This window comes from Glandiceps talaboti, chromosome 6 (assembly GCF_964340395.1).
Source record: "Glandiceps talaboti chromosome 6, keGlaTala1.1, whole genome shotgun sequence".
Classification (NCBI taxonomy): Eukaryota; Metazoa; Hemichordata; class Enteropneusta; family Spengelidae; genus Glandiceps; species Glandiceps talaboti.
The window spans coordinates 22828191-22843510 of record NC_135554.1 but is presented as its reverse complement, the minus strand read 5'-3'; the positions used below and the strand labels follow the sequence as shown (position 1 = coordinate 22843510).

The 15320-nt window shown below is 35.8% G+C and overlaps 1 protein-coding gene across 1 annotated transcript in view; it reads right to left on the bottom strand.

The window, feature by feature from the left end:
• The window catches only part of LOC144436138 (DNA-directed RNA polymerase I subunit RPA1-like), a 43798-nt gene that overhangs the window by 918 nt on the left and 27560 nt on the right, over positions 1–15320 (bottom strand). Inside the window, 10 exon segments of the mRNA XM_078124839.1 lie at positions 138–330; positions 2081–2191; positions 4157–4324; positions 5507–5587; positions 6480–6661; positions 7600–7838; positions 8829–8938; positions 9520–9577; positions 10880–10929; positions 11252–11381. Coding sequence (XP_077980965.1) covers positions 138–330; positions 2081–2191; positions 4157–4324; positions 5507–5587; positions 6480–6661; positions 7600–7838; positions 8829–8938; positions 9520–9577; positions 10880–10929; positions 11252–11381 — 1322 coding nt within the window.

Here is a 15320-nt window from a genome sequence, read left to right as displayed (position 1 = left end):
ATAATGCACTGTGGTAGTGTTTTGACTTGTGCTTCAAACATAGGAGAACTAGTGACGTAGACACGCATTGTCATGACATAGCACAACCAGAGTATAGTCCATATATTTTGTTCAACTTGGCTAGTGAAGTGACTCACCGTCAATTGTAGCTTGTTTCAAATATGTCATAGATTGTTCAAATGTCATCTTTTGTAGAGGTGATGAGTTGGATTCTAAGCTGACTCTATTGAATGGTCTGTAACTACCATCAAAGGTCATGTAATCGGCCACCAACGTCAAATGACGACTGTTAACATAGATTCCGTATGCTTTGAAAACCCCTTTGATCTCCTGCAATAGAGCAGCATAACAGTACTTATACTGAATAAATGGAACACAAGTAATTTAATTTGTATATATCACAATTACCAGGTCAAGTGTACAAATGTAGTTAGTAGGTTCACATAAATGTTTAAGTTGTGACTTGATTACTTTGAGTTACAACCTGTGAAAAAACAAGAGTGCGTTTGCTTTTTTGTGATAAGCAGGAATGAGACAAGTTTCATACAAAGACATATAATGTAATTAGTGTTAGTAACTTATCATTTGAGGATGGGGAGAACCCTGACATGTCACCTTGTCAAACTGTTCTATTTGTGACACGGCAGGTTTGCAATTCATGGACAGATGAAAGACATAGATGACAGACAGATGACAGACAGATGACAGACAACAACAACAACAACACAGACTCAATCCACACACATAACAAAGACAGATTGTCCCATATAAACTTTTATCATACACCAAAATTAACTTCTTATGACTGATTCAAGCGAACAATTCTCCTGAAAATGTCTTTACTGCAATGCAAGTACTTAGGTTTGTAGGTAAAGTGCTCTTCCCAAATGTTCCTAAAGTGGTGACATGTTTATAGTAAAATTATGTTGACACGGACTTTGTATCAGGATAGACCAAACTCTAAGTATTTTATTTGTCACAAGCCATCAATAGTTTTAAATTTTATATGCTAGTTTCTTAGATTAAAAGCCCACTTCAAAAAATGATTAAAATTTAGGTGTTAAAAACAGTTGTCTGACAGATTAATAGTAGGGCCAGGATCAAGGACAAAAGATTAAACCTATATAATACTTCACAGATAAGATAACACTAATGTGAAAACCTGGGATTGAAACCCTGGCCTTTAAAGTAATAGTTTTAGTACAAGCAATTTTACTGTACAAAGTGTTACATTTTCATTTAAAAATCTAATATATAAAACTTGGACAGAACTTATATATCAACTTTAGTGCACCCAATAAAATTCACGAAATAAAAAAAATATTAAGTGTTGTACTTTTTATTTTACTTTGGTAATAAAACCAGTTCTGTGTCCTGTTGTGTGAGTCTCCTTTCTGATTCTCATTCCTTGTGGTCCCTCCCCCATCCTGTATATCATAAAAACCAGCTTCCATGACACCTTGTTAAACTACGTACTAGCTCCACAAACCTCTACTCCCAAATGGAACATTAATTGGCAGTGATGATAAGGCCTAAAAAAAATAATTGTTTGGTTCCAGTTACCCGACCGCACCTAGTTTTTTACTGCCGACCTGGGTTTCTTTTTTTTTTAACGTTTTGGTAAAATCGCAAAAATTGTGAAGACTGTAATGAAATAGTGGATGCAGAAACTGATATCAACTTAAAAAGACAATATAAAACTATTCTTCCAATCTGTAATGGCTGTACATCTGATAGGAAGAAATAAACAACACAGACCATTTGGAAAACAATGGAAAACCTGAACTAGACACTCACACATGAAAAAAATAATAATAAAAAATCTAAAATAAGACATATCTCAGCTGTAGGTAAGCTAACAAGGAAAATTTCAATGTAACGATATAACAGTGATGTAACATGCAATACAGATTCATAAGGTTGTACATGTATATGTTAAAAACTTGTTTTCGTTCACACATATATGTGTAATCTTATAGTGTCCTTCCATTTTATTTATTCCTTTGTATTGTATCCAGTGGCCTATTGTGTCAAAATAGATATTATATTATAGCAATCACATTTCATGACATGTTCTTACCTGAATGACCACCCGTCTGGCAGCTTCAATTCCGTATGTATTTGCCATAGCATGTATATCATTACTATACAATCTCTGTAGATTTAGTATTTTGTGGTATTTGAACATTTCCTAAAATCAAGAGAATATATAAAATAAACGTGACAATCTCTTCCTGGTCAAATGGTAAAATACAAAACATAATCATGTGTTAAGAGTTTTTCACACATAACATAATTTACAACAGGATTCTACCTAGCTACTGAATTTGGCAGTCTCAAACTGTGCTGAAACTACCTACTTCAGTACTTAAAGGTGAGTTAAAATTCTCTACCTATATAGTAGAATCTAATTGTGTTTAATTGTAAACAAATTGTTGATAAGGCCATGGGCCTGGCTGGTCAGTCTTCTACACATATTATATTATACAGACAGTCAGACACACACACACACACACATACACACACACACACATATGCAGTAAACTAACAATTTCAACGAAAACTGTGAACTCAGTGCATATTCTTGTGTTCTGTGTAAAGTAACAACTTAGCCGCATGTGAGTGTATGTGTAGTGTTTTTTTTTCTCACTGTATTCTAAATTCTTTGTTTTTATATGAGTGTGCTACGTTAGCAGAGACACTTGCAACTTTGGGTTTAGTAGGAGAGACTTTGTTGTCTTCAACAACTTCTCAGTAGTTGCCACCAGGTGATGATGACTGTTTGTCTGACGTAGAACTTCTGTTCACCACCAACCAAATTAAAAAGGACAACATTTACGTTGTCTCTCCTGCAGCTTTGGGCTTGTTTCAATGGTTAGCTTGGATTTGAGGATATACAATAGGGTTAATGATCCAACAATTGCCAGGAAATACACACAAGACTATATCCAATAAATATCTCAATTCTTTATGGTGTTGAATCAAAGGTGCTTATAACTCAGGGTTGCTGCACTATACGCCCAAAAGAAGGGAATGGGTACCATAGTGCCATAGTGAGGGTTGCTGCACTATACACACCCAATAGAAGGGAATGGGTACCATAGTAAGGGTTGCTGCACTATACGCATAAGAGAAGGGAATGGGTACATAGCAATGGCAAATCTAGTTCATAGCTAGTACTGAATATTACGTTCAATCATTGACTAAGTTTCTTGATTAAAATTCATTTGATGAACTGCACCTGAGACAGACCTCCAAATCTGTCCAGTGAAGCTCAGAAATTCTCTCATGTGTAAAGAAAATATCTAATTTGCATATAAAAAGGCCTAACTAAAAATCATGGCCAACTAACTTCAACTGTTTGCGTCACTCATTTTTATCAACTAACAATAGAAGTTGACAATATTGTAATACTTCACTTCATGGTGACAATTTGAGGTGTCAATCATAACTAAAGGTCATTGACCTGTGAACTAGCACGTACGCAATCCTGACTTGGATGTTGGCCAACCTCAAAGAAGCATCTGTCAATCAGAGTACATAGAATCGATGGCACCAAATCTAGGGGTCAATGAACTTGACTAAACTTACTACTAGAATTCAGAATTGCTATACTAAGACAAAAGACGGTTATGGTTGCTAGGGTCAACTGTGTGGAAATGTTTTCAACAACAACTACAGGTCAAAACTACTGAGCAGATTGGGCTGAAATCTAATGGGGATGCATCTAGGGAAATGTAATAATTAAGAATAGTTCATTTTCTCAGTCGCAACATATCAGTTAAGGAGAGGAAATCAAAATATCGGCAGGAGTCCTCAGGCAGGCCAGAAAAGCTGGTTCGAAGGATAAGAGGTGCGAAACCACTACAGTACTGCATCTAGTAATGCATGTGTAGCATGTGGTGCAGAAGTCATTTTGTCGACTAAGAAACTGAATAGACATTATTTTTAGGTAGACTTATACTGCAAGAACCAATAAAATACACATTTATAAACCTGTCAATGAGATCTGTAGACTCATTTCAGTACACAAATAGATATAAATATAATACTAGATGGATTTTATGTACTATGTGTTTCATATTTCTGTCTCAAAACTGTCATAATTTGGTCCATACAATACAATACAATACAATACAATACATATTTGTCTTACCATTATATTAACACCTTCTGTCTGCACAACTTTGCTTCCTGCATCCCCTGGTATGGTACTATCTGTCAGAAAACATCTGGTAATCCCAGGTATCTCATGTACAACACATTTCTTAGATTCTTCCCTAACCACTGAACACATATCCATGTTACTACCAAAGAGGTCCAGCTGCAAATCAAGACATAACACCAAAAAAAAAATCAGTGATAAAAACACTTCTGTAAATATGCAAAGGTTCTGTATCTCTCTGTTCTTGTCTGCTTGTGCATTTTTTCTGCTTTTGGTCTTTGTAATCATGTCCCTTTTTGCAAATAAAAAAAACAATATTTAAAAAGAAATGTAAACTAGGTTGTCAGAAAAGTTTAAAAATTCCCCCCTTCCATTAGTTTGAATTTGTGACTTTTAAAATGACGGAATTTGGGTGAGTTTTGACCAAATTTTACAAGTGAACACAACATAAGATAGACTACAACTTTGTAATATTTTCAAATATACAAAATGCAAGTTACTGATTCAGAACATGATTGTTCAAATTGATGACTAATAAATTGATGCACCTGAGGGACACTTGGCTCAACCTCCAATGTGATAAAAATTTCACATTGGTAATGTCTCAATCAACTGTTTAACAACTGATCCTGTATTCTAACATCCAAGACCTAAATATTAAAATAGTTCACACCATTTTATCTGAATTCTAAGGCTAGTTATGGTACACAATACATGTATTGGGGTCAGTGTTCTTGCTGTTACTTTTTTTTTCTATCATCAGTGAGGTGTCACTAAACTATTTCTTCAAAATGTAACACAATGTGAACTACAAAAAAATGTGTATCTTTTCTGGTAAAGTGCATGTGACACCAGATGGTCACACACAGTGTTAACCACCGTGATTTGTAGGAAGAAGTACAAACATTGATAAATGATGCTATAAAAACTACATCTGGCTACATATGACTGAAAGAAGTGCTAAAGAGCCACACCTGACACATTATGTATGACTCCAAAAATAGATTATGCAGTTGGCCATTTTGTGTGTGTTTTGTATTAATAATCAACTCCTCATAAATAGAACATCAAGGAGGCCATTTTCTGTATGCTTAATATTACTGCTTAACTCATCATCCTGGGTGAATTGTCAAGGTTTCTATTATATGCATGTTTGACAGTACTACTTAATTCACCCTAAATGTGGCACTTTTCTGAGTGTTTGATAGTATTGCTTTTAATAATTCCTTCTAAATGAAACGTCAAGGTGGCTATTTTGTGAGTGTTTGATAGTATTGCTTGATTCATCCAAAATGAAACATCAAGGTGGCCATGCATGCATCATGGTACTGCTTCACTGACCTGGAATGAAACTTCACACCACAATTCTTCTTCGTCATCATACTTGTAGTCAACAATCCACTCACTAGAATTACAGACAACCTATAAAGAACAAAATGAAACTCTGACTAGTATCAGCAATTGCAAAATGAACACCTAAACATATCACCACCATTAACAACACATGACACCACAAGTGTTTTAATACAGTCACTAAGGTGACACATCAATAAAACATAAATGATTAATATTTTATATTAATATTTGACATTTTACAGAGTTCATTTCCAATGTTTTTATTAGGGATGTGTATTCACTGTAAGATGCAGGATATAGACAGCAGCTGTTACACTTTGATCATTGCTGACTGGTCTTACTCAGCCAACACACTCAACACACCTATGGCATCTAAATTTCTTTTGCTTTGTTTTCCATTGTAAAATGTACCTCGGATAAACAGTTAACATTTTTGCCGTTACTTTGTTCACAGAAAATCCAACCTGTTCTCAGTTAAAATAGAGATAAAAAAATCAGTGGTCCTCATATAATATAGAGGTAAAAGTGATATCAAAATTATGCCATTTTAGAATCCAATATGGCCCTGGAATCCAAAATGGCCGTAGAATCCAATATGGCCACCGCATATGGTGTTAATTCTATGGGCAACATTATTGATTTCCTTAAACAAGACAATAAACCTCCAAATTAGTTTTCTTATTTCAAAAAGACCTGAAGCAAACTTACATATGGCAAAGTTTAAAGAGATCAAGGGAATTTGATTTTCAATTAAATTTATCCTTGAAGTTCATTCCAAGTTTGAAAAAATATTTGTCAATGACATTACTGAAGCACTGTTTTACTTCTGCACATGTACTTCTTCTTTGTCTCTCTTTTCTACAAATGGGCCAACAGCCATCAATCCAAAAATATAGTTATTTTGTCTAAATTTTGTAAATGTACAGAGTGGAGTGTAAATATAGACAATTGTTCTTACATCAACTCTATCACTATCAACTACTTTTTCTGTTTTCTTCTTTTTCTTTGTACTCGTTTTCTTCTTGTTCCTCGGAGTCAAAGTCTCATTTCCTCTAGTAACCTGAACCTCATCGGCTTTCTCTTCTCTCTCATTAACTTCATCATCATCTTGTTCACCTTCATTTTGTCCATCTTCTTCTTCTGCATCTTTGATAAGTACATGCACAGAAGAGATAAGAAATGTATGAGTTATGATGACAATCTGAAATAAAGTTTATGGAGTAAATTTCATAAAACACTGACATATTTTAAAATTAGGGTCTGTTGAACTGAACATAATTTCTTTTCTCCAAATTATCTAATCATACAAAAACATGCAGTGTTATATTTTCATACATTTCCATGATCTTCAAGTGTATATTTTCAGGGATTTACTGGGTATACGCTATCCTGATTGTAGGGTGATTATATCCGCATAGCTAAATCATTGCTATCATGCTCTTGTGTAATCCATCATTAATTTGGGATGATCTTAGGTAACTGATATTATCAGTTGGAATGCCAGTCATAACGGCCCGTGACCATAACGGCCCGTGACCATAACGGCCTTTTTGTATACCAGTGATTACTTGCACCAGTGTGAGCACATACTGTAGTATTTGCACTGCAGCACAGCACAATACAGTACCAAACAATCCTGGTACACAATACCCGTACTCATGCATTGTGGGGGTTCAACCATAGTGTGTTTTATACAGATGCAGCAACAATATTACAGAACCCTATGACACGTAAGTGCAAGTGTGGTGTACTCGGGGTATTTATACAAATGATTGCAGTTCACTGCAGCTGTACTTTTACTTGCTACACTTGTGAAGTACAGCAGTAAACACTGCAAGCACGACTCAAGCAGTATGGGGTTGTGTTATTATTACAAGTTTAAAGGAAACAGCAAATTTCTGTAAAAAACGATACTTTGCAATCATGAGCTTTTGTGTACAACAAACAATTGCACCATCATTTCCACATAGTATATATGCAATAATGTTTTCGGTATTGCACTGCAGTGCAAATACCACTTGTATGCGCACACACACCAGTTATATCTGGTACATATGCAACTCCCCTCCCCCTTATACCTGATTCTTCACCCTCTTCAACACTCTCCTCCTCTTCTTCTCCTCCTTCTTCATATTCCAACTCATCTGTTCTCTGGTTTCTCCTCTTCCTAGCAACTGCATCGCCATCCTCATCATCAGGTTCGTCATCTTCATCTGAGATTGCATCAACCTCCATGTTTCTATGGTTACCAAGACGATCATTTACAGCCGCTAAGTCATCATTGAGAACAGAAGCCCTTGTTTCAGAATCCATTATTCTGTAGGATTAACAAGATTTTCATTCTTAAGACAAATACATTATAGAATTACACAAGCTTGAGTGGAAAGTTTTTATTGTTATTCAGGTGAAAAAATTAAGAATGTAAAATCTTGACTTGGTTATATTTATATTCATACATATCTTAGATGTCATTTAAAATTGTCTTCAGTCTGATGTTTTCAGTATAGTTACTAGGCCATATCAGTTATCAGAGAGCTAAAAGATTTCATGGTTCTGCCACCAGGAGTGATATTCAATTTTGTTATCTTAAAGAGTAGCATGTGCAGTTTCTTATTGGTTTGTGTGTGATTGTGTCCAATAGAGCCGTTGAACGGTATTTTGAAATCTGATGTAAGTAGGGTTTGCAGTTATTTAATATGAGTATACCTTTCTATATTCAAGGTAAATAGAAAAGAAACACATGTTTACACATTTCAGTGTCAGAAACAGATCAGCTTGACATGCTTCACACAATGTGAAATGACTTGTCCAAGGAGTAAAATTCAAATGACTTGCCTTAGGAGTAAAATTCAAATGACTTGCCTAGGGAGTAAAATTCAAATGACGCGCCTAGGGAGTAAAATTCAAATGACGCGCCTAGGCCTAGGTCTAAAATTCAAATGACTCGCCTAGGGAGTAAAATTCAAATGACTCGCCTAGGGAGTAAAATTCAAATGACTCACCTAGGGAGTAAAATTCGAATGACGCGCCTAGGCCTAGGTGTGAAATTCTATTTCAAGTCATACACCTTTACCCTTTCCTCAATACAATTTATGACCAAGCTGGAAAATAATTATCACTGCTTAGAAAGTTTTGTTGCAGAACTGTACATTCATACTGATTTCTGGTATCACACAGTTGGTCTTTGAAAAATCCACAAAAATATTTCAATGCAACTGTTTTACTTCCAAATTAGACAGAAAAATATAGTAGCTAGTATATATATATTCTGTTCTATCAGGCACAATATGATGCAGAATTTACAAACCGGATGTCAGCAATCTGTTTCATCTTCTGTTTGATGGCTGACGCTAGACGTTTCATGAACCTCGTCTCCACATAATACATCACATCACTTGATGTAAGATTAGCTGTGTCCTGAAATGTACACAAATGTTTCATTTAATAGCCATATTTTGAAACATACAGTTAAAGTTTATGTCAATAAACACAACACTTCAACAGCGTTGTCAATATTAAAGCTGGCCTCTCACTTTCACCTTTTAGATTTCTTTGCTGCTGTAATGTATACGAGGTATGGGTCACCTTTGGGCTAGCCCATAAGCTTGGCTTTCTGATACATTATACTGGCTTTTATGACTGGTGAATGACATTGTCAAGCTGGAGAGCCAAGCCTCTGGGCTACGTTTCTGTTGATAATTAGATATTATTGGCAATATTTTTCTTGTTACAATGTGAATGCTTTAATCCTGTGCACTTATAAAGGCTGCAATGGATTGTACGGTATACTCCCCAGGGAGTTGAAGAAGTATAAAGGGCCGTTGTGCCACTATAGATCTGTGCCAGGGGTAATAATTGTAAAATGCTTTGAGCACAAAGTGGGAAAGTGCTCTATAAAAATCAACATTATTATCATTATTATTATTAGGTTATGTATTAGCTTACATTAAAATTGTAGTATGAGAAAGCTATGTAAAATTCTAATCTCAATATCTTACTTTGTAATATTCTTGTGGCAGGAAGGATAACTTGATTCTATATATCCTGTACTTCATTCTGCAAATATAGGGGAGAAAATACACAACTATAAAAATAAATTGACGAAAAACAGAAAATTCAGGTGATATTTGCAGTTCAAATAAGTAAGCCTGAGTAAGTAGAAAACTAAATTACTTTAAGTATGCAACAAAAAATACACCCCAAAATGTGTAAACTCAGCTTGTGGTCTGTCTCACATTTTCAGATTTGTGTGATTTGTTTAAACAAGTCTTCATAGCACACAAAGTTCCTCAAATACTTTATTTCTATGCGACTAATATAAATGTTAGTGGCAACAAATAAATATTAAAAAAGTGACTGCGATATACAGGAAAAGGCAGGATTATCAATAATTGACACTGAAGGTCAAAATCAAGAGCAAAGTCAAAGTCTGAAAAGAAAGTTTACACCAAATAACGTGGGAATAGACACTTAAATAGAGTCTCTATGCATTAAAGTTTTTGATGAGTTAACTAGTAAAATATGACTGTTTACTACAAATGTAGCCATCATTCAGTAAAACGTGATTTGATCACTAAAAGTAATGCAGGTGTATCTCTTGGTCAGCATTAGTTTTAGATGTGATTTTTGAAAGAAATTGCCACAAATAAATGCTACAGAGTGCCTGAAATATGCAAGAAATAGCTTGACTTTGATAATTGACCTTGAAAGTCAAGGTCAAGGTTAAAGATCAATGTGTCACAAAACAGCTTGCACATGATTATGTGGTATTAGACACTTGAACAGAGTCTCTATGCATCGAAGTTTTTGAGTTCTGCTGTATTTTACTAGTATTAATCTGTTACTCCAAATATGGTCGACATTTCATTAAAATATAACATGAGCACCAAAAGTAATCCTTGTGTATATTTCTTTTCTTCTATATCACCTGTGAACATGATTTGAAAGAAATTGACAACAAACAAATATTACAAAGTATCTGTGACAGGCAAAACATGGCTTGATATTGATAATTGATGCTGAAGGTCAAGGTCAAAGGTCAAAGATCAATGTATAGCTTGTACCTCATATAAACTTGGGGTAAAGACTTGAATGGAGCCTCTAAGTATTAATTTTTTTGAGTTATGCCATAAATACCAGTCAGTCAAGTTTACAATTTACGAAACAAAGTGACGTGCATATGTTCCATACGACATCACCTTTGTGCCAGGTTTGAAAAAAAAAGATATTGCATGTGTCTGAGAAATAATGTATAGTAGACAGATGGATGCAGACACGCACGGACAGCTGGAAGGACAGCGCCCATTGTAATAGTCCCCTTCAAGGGACTAAAAAGATATCAAAGTTGTGTTGTCTTACGCATGTCTTTTGGTTTCATATATTTCACACACATGGACATTCTCCAATACCTACATGAAAAAAATATAAAATGTTATATAAGTATATATCCATATAATCATGTTTCAGTAAATTTTGATCAACTTTATATCAACATCTCAGTTGTAAATACAAAATCTTTTAAAAGTCTTCAAACTTTGGTTAGAAGTGCGAAAATGAAGTCCAGCAATTGCACTGACGTCACACCCCTTCTCCTCAAATGAACAAAGTTTGTTTATTGAGCTTGAGTGACATTGTGCAAGCATCCCTAAAATCGGTAAATTCAGTTTTCTCATAAACTTCTTGGCTCTACTGGTTGCCTAATGTGCGTGATGGAATAAGTCAATAACTAACCTCTGATAAGTAAAGTTTGGTCAGTTTTTTCTTCAACTTCTTGACTCTGCTGGTTGCCTTGTGTGATGGATACACCGGAATACTCATGCTAGGAGTCTTGATGTTTTTACTGCCAACCATTAATATTTCCCTGAATCAATAATTTAACTCATGTTATTTCAACAGAAATTAAAATTATGAAACCTGAAACAAAACGTCTGGCTCCACAAAATCTTACAAACATTGCTACATTTTATTGTCTGGCTAAATGATAATCTTACTATTACATTTTATCATATTGCTTGACAAATATTTCTGTTGGTAAGAATTTTGTTGAGCTAGCCAGATGATAAACGATAGCATATCAGTGTTGGTAAGATTTTTGTTGAGCTAAACGATAAAATGTAGCACTCTTGGTACAATTCTTGTTGAGCCAGACGATAAAATGTAGCACTCTTGGTACAATTCTTGTTGGGCCAGACGATAAAATGTAGCACTCTTGGTACAATTCTTGTTGAGCCAGACGATAAAATGTAGCACTCTTGGTACAATTCTTGTTGAGCCAGACGATAAAATGTAGCACTCTTGGTACAATTCTTGTTGGGCCAGACGATAAAATGTAGCACTCTTGGTACAATTCTTGTTGGGCCAGACGATAAAATGTAGCACTCTTGGTACAATTCTTGTTGAGCCAGACGATAAAATGTAGCACTCTTGGTACAATTCTTGTTGGGCCAGACGATAAAATGTAGCACTCTTGGTACAATTCTTGTTGAGCCAGACGATAAAATGTAGCACTCTTGGTACAATTATTGTTGAGCCAGACGATAAAATGTAACACTGTTGATAAGATTTTTATCAAGACAGACGATATAGTGCAGGGGCATATGGGTTTTCGTGTGAAATGCATGTTAATTTTATGAAACATATATGGTTACGTTCAGGGGGGGGGGACGATGCCAGTCACGTGATACGCTATCGCGTCAGCGCAATGAAGCTCATTCAGTATTGATACACTGTCGAGTGCACTTCCTGCCTACCCCTAGCACTGTGTACTGCTGGATACAAATTCGCTGTTGACAACAGATTGACAAGGTACGTACATTGTCACGTTTCATACGTTTTAAATTCGTCTTTCGTTTATTTTTGCCATCGTAATTTATTATGTGTACTGGTACCAAATCAGATCGAAAAGTATTCAGCGACGTGACCGTGTATACCGTACCGTACGTGTACATGCCGGCCTGCAGTTCATTGTATTTGTAGTTCGGTACGGTAGGTCGCGGTCGCGTTTTTACCAAAATGAAAAAAGCACATGGATATTCCATTTTCTAGAATCAACTTCAAGGCAGCATTTGTTGGATACCTACATGTCCATTGATAATTAATGACTGTGATAGTTGTGACATTCAACGTCCAGCAAGCGACGTCTATGTCTAGTACGCTAGTGTGCAAGCTCGAGGTCAGGTGCCGGTGATCAGTGCACTACGCCTGGCATAACGTACCGCACCCGGTCTAACGCCCATAAGTTTACGTTCTTTCTGCGTTCTCTGTCTTGCCGTACTTACTGAAAAATGAAGTTTCACTCGTGTCGACAAGTAAACTATGTAGTTGTTTAACATTTTTACATGTGTATTGTTTCAGATACGTGCTGTTCCCAGTGAAATGAAACTGGTTGTGCCTTCGACGCATTTCTTGCAGAGAGTGTGAGGAGTACTCCCGTAAGAAATTTTATATGTGATCGCTGCATAATGTATCCAGGGTGGCCCTAGTTATTCGACAATGACACGAAAAAATGAATTATATAAAATAAAATAAAAATGTGAGATTTACGGTGTTTTTTTTTGTATTTATAACAGCATTTCTGGCAAAGTGGTTTGTTCGAAAGTGTATGGTACTATTACTAGTACAACGTTACATTAGGGGTAGACCATTTGATATCCTGGGGGGGGGGGGGGGCTTGGAAGATTGGTGGAGAGTCATTTTTTTCCCCCCCACCTGCTTGCCTGAGAATTTTTTTTTTCTCCTTCGCCTATGCTGGCAACTTTTTTTTTCTTTGCTTCTTTGAGATATCCGGATTTTTTTTACGTCAACGTTGAACACCTACATTTGTTACCACAATTTTCTGTTTGGTTTTCACACAGGGTAATACGGAGAGTAAAAAGATGCTGTTCTATCACACACATATTTTATTTAGAAAACTACATATTTCATACATATTTGATTTTCAATTAAATAAACATCATTGACAGTTTTTATGCCATGGTATGATGACACACTGAAAATACAAATCGGAAACTTGATTGGTGAGCTCAGACATTTAGATAGACCGGTCAGTTTCTCCAGCTTGGGGGGGATGGGGGGTGTCAGTGTTATTTTCCATTGGGCCAACAAAAAGTCACTGACCCCATGAATAAAGTTTCATAGCATCTGACAGTAAGCTGTAGAGGAAGAGCTTTGAGACTGGAATATGTGTACCTCTTGTGTGTGTGTGAATGGGGGGGGGGGGGGGGGTTCTAGGGCCCTGGAGGATTTTTACTTCTAAAGGCAATGTTTAGGCCATTCACAGACACTTTCAGACAATAATTAAGTTCTTTTATAAACTATCCAATAGTGATAGTAATAGTATGAAGATTACTGTTACAAAACAGTCAAGTTCACTTTTGCCCCAAAGTGCAAGATAAGTGAAGCACTGATTGTGAAACAGCCAAAAAATTACATATAACTAGTGTGGTAGCTAGGTAATACATGTATTATATGTATAATTGTATGTATAGTTATGTTTGAACCCTTACATGAAGTAATATTTAAACCATTCATGAAAGAAACAGAGACAAGAACAAATATATATATGTACCACAGGCTAACGAAACTGACTGGTCCCTGACGTGTTTGAAACTGTTTGTCATGATTTGACAAGTGTCCTGGTTGGAGAGGTACGAGCAGGTTGAACAGTATACTCAAACCTGTGCATCATTTCCCTATCAAGATATTTTTTTTTCTAGAAGCAGTGGTCCATCTTTTTTTTTCCATCACCCACTCATATCCGGATTTTGTTTCCACTTGGCATCTTTTTTTCCCCCGAAATCTTCCAAGCCCCCCCCCCCCCAGGATATCAAATGGTCCACCCCTTATAGGAATATGACCAGGCGTGCGTCGCCATCTTGAAATTAAGACAGTTTCGACTAGTCTTTGACGCTGCCGTATAGTCATTATTCGTGGAGCATTTAGTGGTGGCAAGATATAACGTAAATATCATGAATCAAAATGTATAAATGTTGATTTTTTTCATTGAATACATGGTGTTCTTCTGTGAAAAAAACATCGGAAAATAGCGTTCGTCGAAAGCTCTGACTAAGTAGTTTGACCTGTCTCCTTCATTCGAACATAAATAATTTCACAACTGGACGTTTTTGATATTATTTAAGCAGTTTGGGATGATGCTTTATAGCTTTACAACAAATGTGGAATTTATCTTGAGAAATTATTTACATATACACTCAAAATTCATTGAAAAACGGGAAATACTCGCTTGTACTAAGTTGTAGTGCAGCGGGGTCACGCTCTATTGTTCTAGGGGTCAAACCATATCACGTGGTAGGTATCGTGCCCCCCCTGGTTACGTTCATTATAGGACCACATATAAAAAAAATACATGTTGGCGATTTTTATCTTCAAAATTAGTCTTAGGGGGTTAAAAATAAAATGTGGCCCCAAGACCCTATTCTTAACCATTGGTTAGGCAATGAAAACCCATGAATCCATGTGATTTTTGTCAACTTCCATTGATATGGCCTTAGCAACAGCCAACAATGCCAGTATATTTTGCAAAGATAACAACATTTTTGGTTAGTCAGGCCAAAAAAATATCAAAACATGTATAAAATATGCCTATCAACAAGACCATGTCCATAGCAACAGTCAGAACATTATGTATATTGTAAAGATAACAACAGTAATTGGTAGGTATATATAAGGGCAGGCTTAATTCTGTTTCTCATGACCCAAACGACCCTAAATGTCTTCAATTAGATGAAAAAAATTTAAATCGACGCAATATATGGCAGGGTTAGGAAAACCATGAGTGAAT